The sequence below is a fragment of the Theropithecus gelada genome, chromosome 8 (assembly GCF_003255815.1).
Source record: "Theropithecus gelada isolate Dixy chromosome 8, Tgel_1.0, whole genome shotgun sequence".
NCBI lineage: Eukaryota > Metazoa > Chordata > Mammalia > Primates > Cercopithecidae > Theropithecus > Theropithecus gelada.
This window is the reverse complement of record NC_037676.1, coordinates 27,830,691-27,852,398: the sequence shown is the minus strand read 5'-3', so window position 1 is coordinate 27,852,398 and position 21,708 is coordinate 27,830,691. Positions and strand designations below refer to the sequence as shown.

General features: G+C 44.1%; 1 protein-coding gene across 1 annotated transcript in view; it reads left to right on the top strand.

Annotated features, from left to right (window-relative positions):
- Positions 1-21,708, top strand: part of KIF13B (kinesin family member 13B) — a 194,979-nt gene that overhangs the window by 142,921 nt on the left and 30,350 nt on the right. The window contains exons 32-36 of the mRNA XM_025394677.1: positions 3,003-3,095; positions 6,810-6,962; positions 7,369-7,446; positions 8,692-8,745; positions 20,054-20,162. Of these exons, the coding sequence (XP_025250462.1) occupies positions 3,003-3,095; positions 6,810-6,962; positions 7,369-7,446; positions 8,692-8,745; positions 20,054-20,162 (487 nt within the window). The remainder of the gene's footprint in view (positions 1-3,002; positions 3,096-6,809; positions 6,963-7,368; positions 7,447-8,691; positions 8,746-20,053; positions 20,163-21,708) is intronic.

The window sequence follows — 21,708 nt, the reverse complement described above, 5'->3', positions numbered from 1 at the left end:
TTTTTTTTAAGATAGGGTCTTGCTCTGTTGCTCAGGTTGGAGTGCAGTGATGTGATCATAGCTCACTGCAGCCGTCACCTCCTGAGCTCAGGTGACCCTTCCACTTCAGCCTCCCCAGTAGCTGGGACCACAGGCGCGTGCCACCACACCTGGCTAATTTTTTGTATTTCTTATGGAGATGGGGTCTCACCATGCTGCCAGGGTGCTTTCCAGACCTTTTACCTCTTGCAGTCTTTGATGTGTATATTTGACTTTGGGATAAAAAGGTGAATAAGAAATGAGCCCAGTGCAGTGGTGCACACCTGCTTTCCCAGCAACTCAGGAGGCTGAGGCAGCGGGTTTACTTGAGCCTAGGAGTTCGAGTCCAGCCTGGGCAATGTGTCTCAAAAAACAAACAAAAAAGTCTGTGTCCTGAAAGAGCCAGGTTGATTTGCATAGGTAGATACATAACAGGCAACTGCTCTCGGCCTGAGCTGAGCGCGTGGTGCAGCAGGTCCTCACCACTTGTGGTGAGAATGCAGGTAAGAGAAGGAAGAATTCAGCCCCAGGGAGCTGGGGGGTGGTGGGGGCGCTTCAGAGAGGAGGGCAGCATTTGAGCTGGGACTTAGAGAGGAGGGGCATTGGCCAGGCAGAGCAGGAGGAGATGCAGTTCTGTGGATTGGAGGAAATACACGTGCAGAAAAAGTGGGGAGGGCAGGACATGGTAGGATCGGGGACCACGAGGAGCTCCATGTGCTGGAGGTCCTGCCTGTGCCAAGGAGCGTGGCTCTCGCATAGAGCGTGGCTCTCGCATAGTTGCAGCTGGATGATGGAAGTCCATGTGCCATATGAAGGGATTTAATACAAAATTTCTAGGTAAGAATTTAAGGCCGGGTGTGGTGGCTCACGCCTATAATCTCAACGCTTTGGGAGGCCGAGGCAGGCGAATCACCTCAGTTTGGGAGTTTGAGACCAACCTGACCAACATGGAGAAACCCCGTCTCTACTAAAACTACAAAATTAGCTGGGCGTGGTGGCGGGTGCCTGCAGTCTCAGCTACTAGGGAGGCTGAGGCAGGAGAATTGCTTAAACCTGGGAGGCGGAGGTTGTGGTGAGCTGAGATTGCCCCATTGCATTCTAGCCTGGGCAACAAGAGTGAAACTCTGTCTCAAAAAAAAAAAAAAAAAAAAAGAATTTAAATTCTTTCTCTTACTAGTTTTGCAAATATAAGGATTTGGGAGATTGCGTCTGGGGATCCTTTTAACTGTCTTATCTCCCTTTTTTGAGGCATTCTCAATACACTGACTAAAACCAGTACAGATGAAAATCTTTTCATTTAAAAGAGCACAGTCATGGTTGACAGACTCCTAGATGTAATCTCCACCCCTAAAAATTAATCTTTAGTTCTAAATGTCACACCGATATCAATCTTTGAAATGAAGACTGGCGGTAATGCCGTTAAAATTGCAGCTCTTTAGCTTGGCAATCCAACATCAATAAAATCCAGGTCACGGGGTTAGCTATAGATGTATATGGTATGCTCCCATTCACTCTCTCTGTCTTCCTTTTCTCATAAGTCTGTGAGGGTTTGAAAAAGACACACTGCTCATGAGGAGCATTTTGAAGAGCGATTTTCCATTTCGGAATTAGACATCTTGGTTGCCAGGCCCTGGGACTGACCTGCCACAACCACCGGCCCTACAGGGTCCTTGACAGAAAAGGTACATTGTGCAGTCACCACATGTTGCTTGGTTTTTGTTTCTATTGTAGGGACAATAGGTTTCCATATATATATATGGGATATATGTATATCTATATGGCATATATATATATATATATATTTTTTTTTCCTGGTTGAAATGATGTGGAAGTATTTTTAAGGCATGCCATTTTCTCAATTTCAGATATTTCATTCCTAAGAATGGTCATGTGGAAGGCTCTCTTCTTCTTTATAACAAGAATAGGACCTTCCACATGACCCTAATACACACACGTCAGCTTCACGAATTCCATACAAATGGAAAACGAAAAGGTCGGATAATAGTAGCATCGACATCTCCCTTCACCACCCCTAGGGACAGCGATCTCTATACCTTGACTTGCGTAATTAGCCTTGGCTCAGCACTGCAAGGCTAAAGTCAAGGGAGAGAAGTAATGACATAAATTGTCTCCCTGCATTCTGAGATACTATATTCTTTTAAAAATTTAAAGATCATTGAATATGAAATAAATTATCATTAGGTAGGTTTCTGAAATGGTGTATGTCTAAGACCAAATAGCTTGGCTTTGCTCTTTTCTTGGGGGCTTCACATGTTTCTGCTGTTCCTTTTGCGTGGGTAGAAAGCTCGGTGCCCATTTCATGTTCTCTCTCCTTTACCTTTGTTCCCTGATGGTATTCTGCTCTCATCCCTGCTCTCTTCAACCTCTGCAGGGTGTTCAGTCTTAACAGCATCTTGAAATGAGTCATCTATGCATTAATTCAACAGTTCAATTCCTAACTGTGCAAAGAGCGCAGTCAGCATAAACAATGACCGTGCACTCTTAAATCATTCCTCATAACGATCTTGCTTTGGTCAAGAATTTAATGCCTGGACTTGTCAATATTCATGGTACGAGATGTCCATCGTGCTGGGGAGAAAAAAATGTGTAAGCCTCACCAGTCCTTGCTTCCATCTTAGTTAGAAGGTCATTTTATTGTGTGGAAGTCAACAAGCTTATATTTCTGTAGCATTTAAGCACCGTTCTTCTGGATGCCTACTGCCAGTTTACAGACTTGGAGGTCTGTACTTTTCCTGTGTTGGGTGTGGGACCCTTCACACACGGTGGGCATCTAATAAGTTGATTTCGTACCATAGGACGACGTTGAGGAAACGGTACTTGGTGATTTCACTTGCTTATGTTGGAAACATGACCTGTTTTCTTTTGGTTAGAATGAACCGGTATTTTCTATGCTGTCTTTTGTTAATAATATAAACTCAGTTTTTTAGGTGGGAAACCATATCTTCTATTTTGTTTTTCTCTAGGGTTTTGCACAGAGTCTCCTAAAAAAGATGTCTCATCGAAGTTCTATTCCTGGCTGTGGAGTGACTTTTGAAATTGTCTCCAATATTCCAGAGGTGAAGGATATACAATTTGAATTTACTAAAAATAAACACTTAAAAAAAGAGCCAACTCCCTGAAAAGTGACCTACCCAAGACATACATATGAAGTGAAAGTGTATGTTTAGGGAAGCTGTAGATTTTTAGAACGATTTTCTAATATCAATTCATAGTACAACGTACTTGTGGCTTTAAAAGTTCCAGTTTTAGCCAGGCGCGGTGGCTCAAGCCTGTAATCCCAGCACTTTGGGAGGCCGAAACGGGCGGATCACGAGGTCAGGAGATCGACACCATCCTGGCTAACACGGTGAAACCCCGTCTCTACTAAAAAATACAAAAAACTAGCCGGGCGAGGTGGCGGGCGCCTGTAGTCCCAGCTACTTGGGAGGCTGAGGCAGGAGAATGGCGTGAACCCGGGAGGCGGAGCTTGCAGTGAGCCGAGATCCTGCCACTGCACTCCAGCCTGGGAGACAGAGCGAGACTCCGTCTGAAAAAAAAAAAAAGTTCCAGTTTTAGTATTTTGTTGAAGAACTTTCTTTTGAAAAGCAAATCAACACCTTTTTACACAGAAGATGACAGAAGAGAAACATATTGTACCCAGGAAGGGAGGCAATATAGCATAGAGATTCCAGTTGGATCCTGAAGTCAAACAGAAATCTTGTTTCTGTCACTTACTAGCAAAATGAACTTGCGTACATTACTCTGAGCCCGTATTTTTTTTCTTGTCAAATGGGGTTAGTAATACCTTTGCACAAAGTATTTTTAAGGGTCAAATGAGACAGTTTGTACCAACGGTTGTGCATGTGCTAGAGAAAATGTTATTGCTACGATTGTTGTTACTACGATTATTTTATTAGTACTATTAGTATTTCTCTTTCTGAACTAATTAAGATATTCAGAGGATTCAGAGAAGCAGAGCTTAAATTTATCCTTGGTACAAACTTGATGGAAGATGTTGCTTATCCGTACTTCCTGATAGGTCATTCCTGAATTAGACGTGTATTCCTTCACCCAGATACCAGCACAGCCGGGAAATGGGGCATCCCTTGCAGGGCCAGGAGAAGTGAGGGTCTTAAGTGAAGGACTCTGAAAAGAGAAAATTCCTTCTCCCACCCTCACCCTCAAAGAAGGGGTGTGGGCAAGGTGGTGGAGGTTTCACTTCCTCGGGGTTGGAGAAGTGGGGGATGTGAGACATCAGAGGATGCCCTTCCTCACCATGCCATCAACACCAGCACCAGTTCCTGTCATTTCAGGGCTTAGGATTTGCCCATCGACACTGTTGAGTATTTGAACAATAGGCGAACAGTGTATATTTTAATACAGAGATCAGCTTTTTTTTTTTTTTTTTTTAATTGAGACTGAGTCTTGCTCTGTCACCAGGGTGGAGTGCAGTGGCATGATCTTGGCTCACTGCAACCTCCAACTCCCGGGTTCAAGTGATTCTCCTGCCTCAGCCTTCCGAGTAGCCGGGATTACAGGCATGTGCCACCATGCCCAGCTAATTTTTGTATTTTTAGTAGGGACGGGGTTTCACCATGTTGGCCAGGATGTTCTCAATCTCCTGACCTCCTGATCTGCCCGTCTTGGCCTCCCAAAGTGCTGAGATTACAGGCGTGAGCCACCACGCCCTGCCAGAGATCAGCTTTTGGAAAAGAAAAATATTACACAGTACTTAGGCTTTCTTTTAGATATCTTGTGTTGCAGGATGCTTTTGCCTCTCAAATCATGTTGGATAGTAACTTGTTCTTTCCTGGATCTTTAAAGTGGTAGGCTTGCATAGCAAATATTAACCATCTAATTATTTAATTTGGAGTTTGCAGAATATTTAAAAATTAAGCCTGTTTGCAGAGTTAGTTGTTGCACGGTCTTGGGTCTGTAATAGATTGCTCTGTGTGCTTCATTCACTCTTGTTTGTAAGATTTAAAACAAATATACATCTATGTCTAGCTAGAGACTTACTGTTTATGTATCTAAACATTTTCTGTATCTTCCAGTTGTTTCAGATCTTGTCTCTGTAAATTGCTTGAATGCAGTTGAGAAACAGTGATGGCTATAGGAAACTGTTTTCATTTCTTTTCTCTCTCCATTTCCCCTCCCTTTTCCTTCTCTTCCACTTAGTTTCTTATGCCTCTTAAAAGTGCTTTTATTCTCCAGAGGACAGGGTTTAAAAGGAAAGAAATATGGGGGGGATCAGCTTGAAGATAAACATAACCTCATGTAATTGTGCTATTAGTTAGCTAAACATCCAAGCTGGCAAATGTTGTTTCCACATTATCAAATCCTGATGATAGAGGCAAAATGAAACATAAAACTGATTGTGTAAAGACTAGACCCAAAAACAAAACAAAAAGATCCCATAATAGGCAAGTTTCATCATGAAAAAGCCCCAAAAGTTCCTTGGGTTCTGTATCACAGAAGCCAATAGGGCATCATGGCCAAAAGAAGTAGCCCAGGCCAGAGACAGTTTCTTTCTCCTTATAAAATGAGGATAATGTCTGTTCCCTTCAGACACTGAAAGTATTCTGTGTTGGGGTGAAAAGAATTTCCTACCAGGAGACGGGAGACCTAAGTTCTAGTCTTGACTCCTGCAAATTGTGTGGTCTTCCTCTTGTCATCTAGGAAATGAGGATGATTCCTTCTTTTCATGGTTATTATGAGGCTTAAGTGAATTACTGTACAAGACAAAAAAGTTTTTGTGAACTTAAGCCATCTTACAAATCCTCCCATATTTTATCTGTTCTAGGACTCACTTAAATTGTTTAAAGTATCTTTGAAGTAGAATGTGTTGTAATTGATGGTATGTTAAAATTAACAGAGTTTTTTTCCCCTCAATCATGTATAAAATCTTTTGTCTTACAGTTGATGGCATTTAAGGTGCAGTGGTATATGGATATACATTTTAGTGTGGGCATTATTATAAGAAATTTACAAGTGAATAAAGTATCTGATTTTCTCTGAGAACAGTAATTTGTTAAGAGCCCACTTTGCTTGAAATAACTAAATACATTAATAAAGCTTCTTTCTGACTGTGCATCTCCCATTTGTATTCACAGCCAGCTCATGTCCCAGGACTGGGGACGGGCTGTACCAGAAAGCTCAGTGTAGGAGAACTTACCTAGACAACCTCTCCTTGGCTGGCTCCAGGCCTTTGGCCTCTGCCACTCGAGCAGAAGATTGAACCAGTTCTAGAAGCTGCGATGTTCTGAATATGTTAGCTACCCTGGGCTGCGTGGTGGCAGGCGCTGAAACCCTATGTCCACTATTTTCTTCATACCAGGCCTCCTCCCTGGGAGGCAGTTTGATTGCCACCCTGTGTAGCAGTCACCCCAGCCCCTCTTCCCTTTCTCTGTCCCTCAGGAGTTCCAGGGCGGGGGGTAATGTTCCTGAAATATTGTTTTTATGGTGGTTACATTTCTGGCTAGTCGACAAAATCCTTTCTAACCAGTCATGGGTTTTTTGCAGTGGGAATGTAGTAGAGAACAGTTTTGTTGAGAATGCGCTGTGTTTCAGCTGTGCTGTGTTTAACTTAACCGGCCTTTCAGGTGGACTTAGCCACCTAATCACTTTTTCATTATTTCCTTGGAAAAATGCATTGGCCTTCCAAAGCTGACTTTAAAATGAAGCTTTGGAATACATTGTGTGTGTGTGTGCATGTGTGTGTATGTGTGTGTGCACGCGTGTATGTGTGTAAATCAAGAAGCTTTTATAATGTGCAACTTTCTACTCCTCAGGATGCCCAGGGAGTGGAGGAACGGGAAGCATTAGCAAGAATGGCAGCCAATGTTGAAAATCCAGCTTCTGCTGACTCGGAGGCTTATATTGAAAAGTACCTCAGGAGCGTGCTGGCTGTAGAAAACCTCCTGACTTTAGATCGTCTGCGCCAGGTTAGCCAACCGCGTGGATAGGGCAGGCAGCAGAGGCCCTGATGCAGGCTGAGTCTGTGTTGGACTCTGTAATTCACAGTGTTGTTGCACCTAACATTTGAAGAGTTCACTCTTATGAACTTTGAATAATCCAGAGTGATTATAATTGGATCATTCTGTCTTATGAAGTAACAGCCTTTATTTAATTTTATAAAACTGTTTATGGGTATATAGTAGATGTATGTATTTATGGAGCACATGTACTGTTTTGATACAGGCATGCAGTACGTAATAATCACATAACAGCATTGTTTAAATAGCTAGGGATGTCTGTATAGATGGGGGATGCAAGTCTGCTGTACATGGTGTTGCTTTTGCAGTGTGTCTCTTACATGTCTTTTTCCTCTGTATGTTTTCTGATTCGCAGGAAGTTGCAGTGAAGGAACAGTTAACAGGAAAAGGGAAGTTGAGCAGGAGGAGTATCAGTTCTCCAAATGTGAACAGAGTGAGTGTGTGGAACCAAGCTCTGTGCTGTGCCTGGGACTTCTCTCCTCTCCTCTTTTCTTGGGTAACTCTTTTCCACCTGTCAAACCCCATCTCTGAAACCCTTCCCTTGCCAGGACTGATGTCAGGGCCCCTGGTCTCTACCCCATTGGGTCTGTGCACCTTAGCCCCATTCCAATTAATATTGTAGGGGAAGTAGCAGTTAAGTACCTTTCAGTTGTTTATCTTCCCATCACCACTGCCTAGCATAGACTGAGGTGTTCAGTGAATGTTTGTTGAACTAAACCAGAACTAGCCAAGGGCCCATCGCAAGCCAATGCCATTTTCTTGGCTCAAATTATTTTTAAGTTGAGGAGGAGTCTGGACTAGGTTCAGAAACCAGTTGTTCACAAGACAGCCAGGGTGGTGTCCATGCGTCAGATACATGGGGTTGTTTCATAACAATGGTTTCAGTTTATTATTGTTTTTAAAAACCTAGATATAATTTATGTGCATATTGAACGTGGGAATAATCCTTCACAAAGAAACAGGCTCTTGGCCCCTTGATTTATTACTCTTTTCCTCATTTTTGATGAAGATGTGGATATGAAAAATGACACTTTCATCCTAACTTCACACAGAGAGAAGTTACAGCACAAGCGCTGTGAGAAAGGGCAGCTGACATTGGCCTTAGCGTCTGAGAGAGAAGGGAGAGCGATAGGAGGAGTTTCACACTGGATGCCACCAACCATCTCAGACATTTAGGAAGATCACTTTAACTCAAGGCAGATAACGTCTCATTTCTCCAGAAAATGATATATTAAAATACACTGATATATGCAGAGATTCAGTATTTGGGATCTGATAGTTTAAATAGTTTGTGAGTTTATTTACGGTTGCTACAAATACCCAGAGAAAGGAATCATAAGCTCAGGCCATGGTAAGACAACCAGTAACCTGGTATCTTTCACACAGAAGGGCTCACCCAACGGGACAGCTCTTGTTCAGGTCCAGCCAGTTGTGACCTCAGTGTGAACTGAATATCCAGATCTTACAGAAACCTCTCATCTGAAAATTGTTCATAACCAATTCAATGTTGGTAATGTCCCAAAGACCACTAGTGTGCAGGCTTCGTCTTGACAACCTCTCTGCTGCCACCCAAATTTTTGACGTTCGGTTGACTGGGTTGGCAAAGGCTGGCATTGCCTAAACCACATTTTTATGCTCTGATGCATAAAGAACTAACCCTCCTTTCTTTCTTCTTCAGTTGTCTGGAAGCCGACAAGATCTCATTCCATCATACAGTCTAGGCAGCAACAAGGTAGGTGTTTGTAACTATTTCTATCAGTGTTTTAAGGCCCATTTCCCATTTAGCTTTCATCTTCTCAAATCTCAGGTTATTTTTGCAAACCAGAATTTCCCCTACTCATCTGTATTATGTGAAACTTACTGGAAAGTATTTTAGAGTTCATTTCTTTTAATCTGCCAATTAAAATAAGGTTTATTAGACTCTACTGGGGTTGAAAAACAATTTTTCCTCTAAAGCTTGCTTCTGTCTAAATTTTCTTCCTATTTCTGTCAGAAAAGAAACTTTAAATTAGATTTTTTTTTTTGGAGACAGAGTTTCACTCTTGTCACCCAGGCTGGAGTGCAGTGGCGCCAAGTCGGCTCACTATAACCTCCGCCTCCCAGGTTCAAGTGATTCTCCTGCTTCAGCCTCCCGAGTAGTACCTAGGATTACAGGCACATGCCGCCACACCCAGCTAATTTTTGTGTTTTTAGTAGAGATGGGACTTTGCCATGTGAACTCCTGATGGCAGGTGATCCACCCGCCTCAGCCTCCCAAAGTGCTGGGATTACAGGCGTGAGCCACTGTGCCCGGCCGAAATCAGAGTTTTATGGTGAAGTACTGATGTATAATGATAGAAAATGTTTGAGGAATAAGAAAATTATATCTAAAAGTTAACATTATTTGTGAGAAGAAAGAAAAACAAGGGAATGGAAATTTTGTTCACTGGAATTTATTTACTTGTAATAGAGCCTTCCCTGTTTAACAGAGTTTGAAGCATGGAGAACTCATTCTTACTTTTAAAAAAGGTTAGCGCTCCTTGAAACCATCTTATTTGGGCACCACACATCATAGTTTGTGCCTGTCGCTTTTGCGGGGTCTGGGTAGTTGTTGGTGCTGCCATCTGTGTGCAGCATGCTCCAGGTTGATTTGCAGCCCTTGAGGAGGTCAGTAGCGGCTGTGGTCTTATGAGATGGTCTCATGTGAGGGACTTGTTTTCAAATCTACGAGGCAGAGTGACAGAGACAGACAGAAGATTGGCTGCTTCATGATAATTCTTTTTTTTTTTTTTTTGAGGCAGAGTCTCGCTTAGTCGCCCAGGCTGGAGTGCAGTGGCGCGATCTCGGCTCACTGCAAGCTCCGCCTCCCGGGTTCACGCCATTCTCCTGCCTCAGCCTCCCGAGTAGCTGGGACTACAGGCGCCCGCCGCCTCGCCCGGCTAATTTTTTGCATTTTTAGTAGAGACGGGGTTTCACCGTGTTAGCCAGGATGGTCTCGATCTCCTGACCTCGTGATCCGCCCGCCTCGGCCTCCCAAAGTGCTGGGATTACAGGCGTGAGCCACTGCGCCCGGCCCATGATAATTCTTAAAGCTGGGTGGGGTTCATTATGCTATTCCTATTGTTAATTATTCTACACTCTGCTTTTGTGTATGTTTGACATTTTCCTTATAAAAATTTAAGAACAATGAAGATGAAGTTGATACATTAGACTGTTTATTTGTTTATTTGCATATTTATTTATTTATTATTATTTTTTGAGACAGAGTTTCTGCCCAGGCTAGAGTGCAGTGGCACCATCTCAGCTCACTGCCACTTCTGTCTCTCACGTTCAAGTGATTCTCTTGCCTCAGCCTCCCCAGTAGCTGAGATTGCAGGCACTCGCCACTACGCCCTGCTAATTTTTGTATTTTTAGTAGAGACGGGATTTCACCATGTTGGCCAGCCTGGTCTCAAACTCCGGACCTCAAGTGATCTGCCTGCCTTGGCCTCACAAAAGTGCTGGGATTACAGACGTGAGCCACTGCTCCCAGCTGTAGACTCTTTTTTAAGATCTAGATTATGAGTAGTTTGCCTACACTATGATACATGTATATGTTTATAGACATACAAATTGCTGTCCAGCTCACCCATTCGCTGAAGCCCTGCATGGACATGGGTTTCTGTAAGGGTGCTGAAGTTTGAATGCTTGTTTGTTCTCTGCCAGTGATAGGTTCGATTAGCTGTAGTTTAGCATCAGTTGTGATTACCTGAGGAGAGCAGAGTTTTTGAAAATTGGTTGTACGTGATTTTTTAATGTAAGTAAAATATCTTAAGGAAAATATAAGAAAAATACGACTTTCTGCATTTTTTTTGGAAATGCATCTAACCCAAATCTCCAATTATAAGTTCCTTGAAAGAAGTGGCCAAAATTCTTCTGTTTTTCTTCTGTTAAGAAAACTCAGGCCAGACCTGTAATCCCAGCACTTTGGGAGGTCGAGGCCAGTGGATCACCTGAGGTCAGGAGTTCGAGACCAGCCTTACCAACATGGTGAAACCCCATCTCTACTAAAAATACAAAAATTAGCTGGGCTTGGTACCAGATGCCTGTAATCCCAGCTACTCGGAAGGCTGAGGCAGGAGAATTGCTTGAACCGGGAGGCAGAGGTTGCAGTGAGCCAAGATTGTGCCACTACACTCCAGCCTGGATAACAGAGCAAGACTCCGTCTCAAAAAAAAAAAAAACCAAAAAAACCAACAAAAAAAACTCTGCCCAGTTTCCTTATTTTAAATGGATACAATAACAGAACATAATAGAATCTACTTCAAAGAAAAGTACCGTCCCTCATGTACACCAGAAAAATAGAACAAAGGAGCAGAGACGCTATTAGAACCGAGCCAGGGCATGGCAGAGGGCGTGGACCCCACACTGGCTTCACACACGACTCACAGGAGGCTGCAGGGTGGAGGCCATTCTTAAGCCTTTCCCTGAAGGATGACGCTGAGGTCCACACAGGCAGGGAAGGAGCTGAAGGAACACTGTGAACAGAAGGATCTGTATGAAGGAAGGCTTGGGGATGAACCAGCTTGCTGTATTCTTGACAGTACATGTGGTGGGGGTCAAGCACAGGGCGTATGGGCTGGGCACGGTGGCTCATGCTTGTAATCTCAGTGGTTTGGGAGGCCAGGGTGGGAGGATGGCTTGAGCCCAGCAGTTTGAGACCAGCCTGGGAAACATAGGGAGTCCCCTTCTCTGCAAAAAAAGTTTAAAAAATTAGGCATGATGGCTTACACCTGTAATCCCAGCCACTTGAGGCTGAGGCGGGGGAGGATCATGGGAGCCCGGGAGTTTGAGGCCACAGTGAACTATGATTGCAACATTGCACTCCAGCCTGGGTAACAGAGAACCCGTCTTAAAAAAAAAAAAAAAAAAAAAAGAGGGAGTCTGTGGGCAGAATCCAGAGACGTGGGGCCTTATTTTTGGCATCCTGACGTCATGGCCCAACGAATGGCAGAGGAGTTGGACACCATGGAAGGAATTGAAAACAGAGCAGTAACATGGCCACATGTGAATTAGAAAGTTTGTTTTAATGGTCCAGCTGAGTCCCACCCTGTCCCTGGCTGTGGTGTGTAATTTTGCATTAGGAAACTATATGGTATAAATGTATACAGTTATCAGTGCAAACGTGGGGGAAAATGGTTTTGAGTTGGAGGGTGGAGGGACTGGTTAGGGGAGAAGTAGCTAGAGAGAGAAGGAGAGACACAGATGGGTTGAAGAGGAGGACTCTAGAATCCTGCAGAGGCCTGGTATTTGAGGGGCTGGAGTGAGGGGACTTGAGTGACATTGGGTTTTGGACAGCAGTATATAGGTCCGAGAGATGAACTGTAGGGCAGGCTTGGGGAAGAAATGATTCAGTTCCATTTTTGAGGGTCTCATGTGTCTGAGTTGAAGTCAGGTTCGGGAGCCCAAGGGGATACTGGGGACAGTGAGGGGCTGGGTTGGCTAGGGAGCGCCAAGGCGGTGGTGATGCTTAGGGTCACGGTGCTAAGGTGGCAGCACCAGGGAGAAAGGCAGGGCCAAGGGAGTCTCAGCAGTCCAGGGGAGGAGTGTTTTAGGAAGGACTCCATCCAGATGCTTCAGAGACAGCATGGGGTGAGGATGGAGGAGACCATTTCAGGTGCGACACTGCAGCACTCATTGTGTGCCTGTGCAAGGTGCCTTCTGTGCTGAGAGCTGAGGGTTAGCAAGACAAATCGTATTAGGCAAGTAACTATAATGTTACACAGTTGTGTTAATGCTTCTGGACCTTCCTACTTCCGGTTTTTGGTTCCTTGGGGTGCCTGGGTAACTTAGTGAAGATGAAGAAAGCCTGGGTTCTGGCTGCTCGGCTGCCCTTCCTGTGGCAGTGCCAGCGCAGGCCTAAGGACGCATCTCTGCGCACTGTTACATGCACATCTCAAGCCCTGGTCATAGTGCTCTCAAGGTCGTGCACCTTGGTTCAAGGACGGCAGTGGTTTGCGGTCCTCCTCAGATTTTGGCCTCTCTGGCTCTCCCCAACCGTGGCAGTCCCATCCTCTGAGAAATGGTGAAGTATGTCAGGAGAGACAGAGATGCCAGCCTGCCAGTCCTAGCTTTGCTTCCAGTTCAGCCGTGGAGGCTTTTGGCACCCACAAGCCTGGAAGGTTGCCATGGATACCAGGGCCTCAGCACCATGGGGCTCACCAAGTGTCAGCTCAGCCAGTTAGGTGAATGTCCGCGTGTCAGAATTGGAGAATTGTTTCTCCACAGGGCGAAGTGAAGCAGAAATGTTCTTTAACAGAGTTGTATGGATCGACCTTAACAGATGAGCAAGTTCAGGTGATAGAGGAGAAAAAGACTAGCCCAAAGGGCTTTGGTTCCAGATCCCCTTGTAAGGGGTGCAGAACAGCTTCCCCATTTTCAGTGGAAGGGACTCACAGTGGTCTTACCTAAAATAGAGCATCCTGAAATAACATTAGGGAAAATAAAAATGTTTTAAATTGTATTTTCTTAAGAAACACCCCTCTACCCCCATAGCAGCAGGGAACAAGAGACTCTCCCTGTGGCCTTTTAAATGAAACAAGGAAAAACATCTTTAAATATTGTGTGGCATTGCCTTAAAATCAAAGTGCTATGGGCCACCTGTAGCAGCACTTCTCAGGAGGGAGTAGTGTTTAAACACACAGAATGCTCAGGATCCTACAACTCCTTAACGCGGCAATGCTTACACAGGTAGTATGTACAAGGGCATTGGTGGCAACATTGTTACACACACACACAATGGACACTATGCAGCTGTAAAAATGACCAGGAACCCTTTCAAGTATATGAAAAGATTGCCAGGATATATTTAGTGATTAAAAACGAAGTGCGGAACAATATACCACTGTCTATAATGGAAGGGTTGCTTATAGATTTGCCTGCATGTAAATGAGAAGCTGTAAGGATTCATCGTTCCTTTACCTGCCTGGGGATGGGGGTGGGAGGATGCAGTGGGTCAGCAAGTCAGGGTAGAGGTAGGAGGGGACATCTCGCTGTGTACCTTTTTATATTATTTGGCTTTTGGACCACGTGAAGAGATGATCTTAAAGTCTTATTTTCCAACATTTTAACTTGTTGGAAGTTTTTGTTCTTCAGTAGTTAGTGTTTTGAGGAGGTCTCCAGTTGCTTTTTCCTTAACAGCCTGCATACAAAATCCCAAAGGAGAGATACTGAAAACATTGTTGTATTGGAATCTCAGACTCGTGGTTTTTTTTGTTTGTTTTTTCTTTTGGGGACTTCTGTGTTCCTCAGTTTTCAGAGCTCCAGGGAGAGAGAACTAATTCATTAGGCTTTTCTCCTGAGTGGGATACAAGCACTATCCTACTCTCTAAAACTTACCATGCTTGCTTTTCCCTCCAGCTTATGACTGCATTTTTAACTGTAGTTTTTAGAAGATGACTACATTCTACACTGTACTAACCCTCACCCCCCTCCCCTTTTTTTTTTTGAGATAGAGTCTCGCTCTGTCGCCCAGGCTGGAGTGCAGTGGCTTGATCTCAGCTCACTGCAAGTTCCACCTCCTGGGTTCATGCCATTCTCCTGCTTCAGCCTCCCGAGTAGCTGGGACTATTAGCCTGCCACCACGCCTGGCTAATTTTTTGAATTTTTTAATGGAGACAGGGTTTCACCGTGTTAGCCAGGATGGTCTTGATCTCCTGACCTCATGATCCGCTAACCCTCACCCTTTTGTAAAAATACCTACGGCAGTATGTCTGTCTGTCGGTACAACCAGTACAAGTGATGCCTTGCAAATGTTCCCTGTTACCTGGGTCCGAGGCTGTTTATAAAAGTATTTATCTGTCAAAAAAGACCGGGAATTAAGGCATCCTACTGGATTTAGAAGGTCTTGGAATGTGAGGAGTTGGAGTTAATTCGTATTAAAATAAATAGTAAACTTTTGGAGACCTGGAAGCTTGGGTGAGGGTGAGTGGGGAGCAAACCATGGTGAAGGTGCTCTAGGTGACCTTTTCACACCAGAATTGTGCCCAGTGGGACCATCTTGGTTTCTTTGCATGAAAATGTTGAATATACAGGAGAGTTGAGTCAGAAATGTAATTTTAAGCTGGACTTGATGATGCTGAGAATGCTAGAAAATACATTTTGAAATCATTGACAATTATAATGACATTAGTTATGTCTGCTTTGCAGACATTTTTGGGGTCCCTTCCATTAATCCATACATTCATCTCTCTGATGCTAATTACAAATCAGAACTGTAGATTGTAGGGTCTGTCATGCTGTGTATTCTGTATCACATCACACGGGAGCAGTCAGGTCAGGTTAGTTGGAATAATGTTAGAAGCAGAGAGAGGCCACCGGGAGGTTCTGGTGAGGGTCTCTTAGTTTTCGGTTAATGTTGTAGCAAAGATTTCTCAATTGGGTACATGAGAGACATTGTAAAGTGGGCAGGGAGGCACATGCCTCTCTGTGTGATAGGATTAGGGGTGTGGGAGGCGAGAGGGAAGTGATTAGGTTCTAAAGACAAACTCACAGTTTGGCCTAATAATACTTGGAGTAAGGCCAGTCTGCTTTCCATTCCTCTATTTGTCGATGTGCCTACATGTGAAAAGTAGAATTGTTTTGCTGAACTTCACCAAGATTGAGTTGATGAACTAATTAATTTTAAAAAAATAGTTTGGTTAACTATTCCAAATGCGAAATTCACCATAGGGCCTAAAATAAATCACTCTTGGGATAAGTCTTTCAATTAAAAATATAAAATACGATCCCCGATTGAAGTAGTGTTGCTATTTATTGCTATTGGGTGTTTCGTCATTATTGTACAGATATTTCCTGTAGGTATAATGAAACCTTAGCAGGGTTTTTATGAGTGTCTGCCAGGACCGGCTGAAGTTGAGGTGCAGGGTGAATTTCAGCGTGTCGCTGGTCTTTCCACCCCGGAGTCAGCTATGCATTGAGGTCTTCTGCAGTGCGACAAATGGTTTCGACAAAACCATTTTTATTTCCAAAGTTATTTTAGGAGAAATTTTATTTTTAATAAACCAGTAAGGTTGTATGATTGTCGTCTTTTGATTGGAGTTTTTGAGGAAATTAAGATTAGTCAATAGCGTGAACAAATATCCAGTTAGCAGAATTGAATTTTGTGTTGGCTCCATCGCCTTCCTGAAAGCCGTGACGGTTTCATGCAGCCCTGGGAGGAGCTGCCAAGCATGAGTCACTCCTCTTCCAGCTGCAGTGGAAGCTGCCTTTGGACCCGAAATGTCACTGGCACTTCTCGTTATTTACCTTTTTGTCACTTTCCTGATCAAAACCAGACTCATTCCCAGAAAACCCAAATAATTTGTATCTGGCAGAGGAGCAGGAGTGGGAAAACTGCAGGGGTGCCTGGGGACCAAGTCAGGCCCTCCCCCGGTGCCTCCTGTGTTTTTACCTCGTCAACTTTGCCCCTGAGCATGGTGCTGGCTACCAGTGACTTCAGTATCGACTAGGATTTTATCTCTCTGAGTCTGCCTGCGAGGACAAATGTGCCCTAATGGCAGTAAAGCTGGGTAAGGATCCAAAACGAAGCCAGCTTCCCTCTTGTGTAACTGTATCATGGCTGATTCTGAAGTGTGGTAGACATGCAGGATGTTGGAGACAGATGAGAGATGTATCTTTTTCAAGTTCAGGTGGAGGGGTGTAGATCACTGGAGGAGAGGTAAAACAGGGATATCATACTCTTTCAGTTTTAGATCTGAGCTATTGAGAGAGCCAGAAGTTCCAGCATCCTGAGAAGTCCTTTTAGTCCATGGTCCTGGGTTCATCTCCCTGTGAGGTACATTGAACTGGGTTGCTTCATTTTTCTTTTTCTTTTTTTTATCTGCCCCAACATTTCAGTAAAGGGAGCGTAACTCTAGGACAGCCAAGCATATACAATGTATTGGGAAGATAGTCGTTACGTTGTCCTTGGGGAACAGTGTGCGTAGCCGGACCCTGAACCACAGGTTTTACCTCTTTCAAGAGGATGGAGGTGTAGTGCAGGAGAAAAATCGAGTGAGTAATTCCAGTGGAGCGTTTCCGCAGAGATACGTAGGCATCAGCTGGAGGAGGAAAGCGAGTGGTATCCAGTTTAGCATCCGCATTGGTTGCTCCCTCTGAAGCAGAGCCTGTTCCATCCCAGCGTGATTTGAGGTCCCTGTCTCAGAACAGTGGGATCAGAATAGGTGGGTTGAGGGGAGCATGTGAGATTCCTCAAGGTTAAGACGACTGTTCAGGTAGAGGGCAGAGTGAGCTGTGTCTCCGTTTGTCACGCTCCGCAGGGCTGGCAGGATCTACGCCTTGTGTCGCTTTCAGTGTTCTCACTTGCAGTATTTGAGTAAATGAGATGGAGTTACTGCTCTCTTCTGATTGGGTGGTGCCTGCTGAGAAGAACTGGCCCTGAAGCCATCGGGGCCTGGGTGTGCCTTGGGGAAGAGGTGGCACCTCCATGATTTGTTGTTGGCCCAATTCTACGTCAAGCAGCCCAGGTACCGACTCCAGATCACCGGCTTAGTTTTCCGTAGGGACAGACTGCAGCCATATCAGCTGCCAAACAAAGAAAATCTAAAATATGAAAATAAATACTCTCAAATTAAGTAAGCTGTCTTCAGAACAGCCATGTGTGAGCTCGCCACTGTACACAAAGCAGGTGGCTTTTCTTCCTCTGAGAAACTCCACGGAGGGCTGACCTCTGTTCAGTCACCTAATGGTGATATCCCGGGGTACACAAGGCCACAGCTTCCCAGACAGATCATGAAATGTGAATGCAAAAATTAACAAAACATTCAAGTATGTAAATCAGCGTGTGATTCATGGGGATGCCAGCGCTCCTCCGGTCAAGTATCTCGAGCTCACAGTCTCACTGATCACGTGTTCCTGTCTCTCTTGTTCTCCTTGCTTCCTAATCAATCCTGACCATCACACCAATTTAAAAAATGATACCAAGTGCTGAGAGAGTTCCTAGGGAAAAGTGGCATTCTCTGAGGTACACAGGATCCAGATCACTTAGGGCTTATTGATTTTTATGATCAGTACTTAGGTTGCTACTAAAAGCAGATGAGTTTCCAATACATTTCTGAAACCTAAGAGGCCCTTCCTCCACAATCCATCTTCAAGAGCAGTGGAGAACCCACTTTCCCCATCCCGCTGTTCAGGGCAATTAGTAAAGAAAACTTGCCAGGCCCGGTGGCTCACGCCTGCAATCTCAGCACTTTGGGAGGCCGAGGTGGGCGGATCACCTGAGGTCAGGACCAGCCTGACCAACATGGAGAAACCCCCCCCATCTCTACTGAAAATACAAAATTAGCCGGGCATGGTGGCGCATGCCTGTAATCCCAACTACTCAGGAGGCTGAGGCCGGAGAATCGCTTGAACCCGGGAGGCGGAGGTTGCCGTGAGCAGAGATCGTGCAGCTGCTCTCCAGCCTGGGCGACAAGAATGAAACTCAGTCTCAAACAAACAAACAAACAAACAAAAAACCTTGAGTTAATCATTAGGGTTATTCATCTGTGCAGCGCTAGCTCAAACTCATATTCATGTGTTTATTAAACTCCAGTGGGAAAGAAGTCAGTGGTTATCAGGGGATCAAAGGGAACTTAAAGCATTTAAAAGATTTGGTCTCATCTCTTACCAGTTTTAGTAGAAGCAAGCAACGTTTGGGGTTTATATCTTCCCTAGATAGGGCTGAAGTTAAAAGTGCTTTGATGGTATCACTATTTTTATGGCTCAACATGAATTTTGGAATGTTTTGTTTTTGTTTTTGTTTTTTTGAGACGGAGTCTCGCCCTATCGCCCAGGCTGGAGTGCAGGGGCGCGATCTCCGCTCACTGCAAACTCCGCCTCCCAGGTTCCCGCCATTCTCCTGCCTCAGCCTCCCGAGTAGCTGGGACTACAGGCGCCCACCACCACGCCCAGCTAATTTTTTGTATTTTTAGTAGAGACAGGGTTTCACCGTGTTAGCCAGGATGGTCTTGATCTCCTGACCTCGTGATCCGCCTGCCTAGGCCTCCCAAAGTGCTGGGATTATAGGCCTGAGCCACCACGCCCAGCCTGGAATGGTCTTTTAATCCATCAGCTGATGAAATGTCTTTAATGGGTATTTACAAATAAGTTGAGAGTACAATAAAATTTGATAATTCAGAGACTTCCATCATTGAGAATTTGTAATTATTTGACTTGGGCTTGACTGTAATATATCTTTAATATCTATTTAAAATGAGAGGCTTGGTAATATTTACTGTTATGCACTGTATGTGAGTGAGTGGAAACACAGTCTGGGAGTAGAGAGAAGAGACACCCTCTGACTACAGAGTTGTTCGTGGGTTTCTGCGGAGAACTGAGTGAAAAAGGGCATCTTGAGGCAAAAGAGCAGAGGTTGTCTCAAAGCAGAACCGAAGGGAGAATTGCGGAAGGAATATGTCTGTATTCTGTGGGAGGCAACAGGATGCACAGAGTAGAAAACATGTTAGGACAGAGCTTAATGGGAGACTGTAAACTGCAGTATGGAGGGGCTGTCCAAATGTGTGTGTGGGGGCATTGTTGTTGTTGTTGTTGGAGAAATTAATAAAATAAGCAGGATGACAAGGAGAAAAGTGCTGGTCAGGCATGGTGGCTCACACCTGTAACCACAGCACTTTGGGAGACCAAGGCAGGAGGATTGCTTGAAGCTGGGAGTTTGAGACTAGTATGGGCAACATAGTGACATCCCATCTCTACAAAAGTAGTAAAAAGATTATCCTCCTGTGGTGGCATGTACCTGTAGTCCCCACTACTCTGGAGACTGAGGCGGGAGGGTTGCTTGAGTCTAAGCGTTGGAGGTTACATGCGCTATGATGGCACACCCATGCACTCCAGCCTGGGTGACAGAGAGAAACCTGCCTCTTAAAATAGAAAAAAAAAAAAAAGAAAAAGTGCTTCTGTAATCAAGCTTATATTCAAAGGAGCTTTAGTAATATGTAACAGTTTTTTTCTTGAGTATCTGTACTTTTTTTTTATTTGGTTAATTGAATAACTTGAAACACCATTGCCAATTTTGTCTTTACTAGGGCCGGTGGGAAAGTCAGCAGGATGTATCCCAAACCACAGTTTCCAGAGGAATAGCTCCTGCTCCTGCGCTCTCTGTTTCTCCCCAAAATAATCATTCTCCAGATCCAGGTAAGTTATCTTTTCACTTGTCAATTACTGTCAGAAATCTGAGCATCTTTCAGAAAGTTTGAATTAGGATTTCCTGCCAGGCAGCCACTGTTCTACTAGATAATGTCCATCGAATTGTTTCATTTCTCCTCTTAACTGGTTGAGTTCCGTTGGCTCTGGAATGTTGGATTGATCTTGCATTGCCCTGATATATACCGCCTAATCATGGTGTGTTAGCCTGTACATTGCTGGACTCTCTTTGCTCCTCTGTGTTAAGGACTTTTGTGTATGTGCTCTATAGTAAATATCTGTAATGTTGTATCTTCTCATCTTCATGTCTTTGTTAGGTTTTGTTATGATTGCATTGGTTTCATAAAATGACTTGGGAAATGTTTCTCATTTTTTTTCTGGGAGAGTTTATGTAAGATTGGTATTACCTCTTCCTTAAATGTTTCATGGAATTCCTTAGTTACATGATCGAGGCCTGGAATCCTCTTTGTGGAGAGATTTTAAATTATGACTTGAGTTTCTTTTTTTTGAGACGGAGTCTTGCTCTGTCAACCAGGCTGGAGTCCAGTGGTGTGATCTCGGCTCACTGCAACCTTCCCTTCCCAGATTCAAGCGATTCTCCTGCCTCAGCCCCCCGAGTAGCTGGGATTACAGGCACCCGCCACCAAGCCTGGCTAATTTTTGTATTTTTAGTAGAGGTGAGGTTTCACCATGTTGGCCAGGCTGGTCTCAAACTCCTGATCTCAGGTGATCTGTCTGCCTCAGCCTCCCAAAGTGCTGGGATTACAGGTGTGAGCCACCATGCCTGGCAAGTTTCTTTAGTATGGGAATATCTAGATCTTAGTGTCTCCTTTTGAGTCACCTATCATAGGTTATATTTTTTTCAAGGAGTTTCTTAGTTTATCTAGATTATTAAGTTTATTTTCATAAACATCACTTTACTTTTTTTTTTTTTTTTTTTGAGACGGAGTCTCACTCTGTCGTCCAGGCTGGAGTGCAGTGGCATGATCTCGGCTCACTGCAACCTTCGCCTCCCGGGTTCAAGTGATTCTCCTGCTTCAACCTCCTGAGTAGCTGGGACTGCAAGCACGTGCCACCACGCCCAGCTAACTTTTTGTATTTTTAGTAGAGATGGGAGTTTCACCATGTTAGCCAGGATGGTCTCCATCTCCTGACCTTGTGATTCACCAGCCTTGGCCTCCCAAAGTGCTGGGACTACAGGCATGAGCCACTGTGCCTGGCTACTTTACCTTATTGCTTAAATACTTATAGGATCTCTTGTGATGTTCCTTCTTTTTATTCTGATACTGATAATTTTTATTTTCTGTTTTGAATACTTTTCTGACAGGTTTATCAGATATATTAATCTCAGAACCAGTTTTTGGCTTTGTTAATTTTTGTATTGCAATTGTATTTTTAAATTTTTCTCATTTTACGTATTTTGTTATGTTGTGCTTTCATTTTCATTCTATTCAGAGTGTTTTAAAATTTCCCTCTGATTGCTGCTTTGATCCGTGACTTATCAACTAGCATTAATTCTTTTTTATATTTGGGGGTA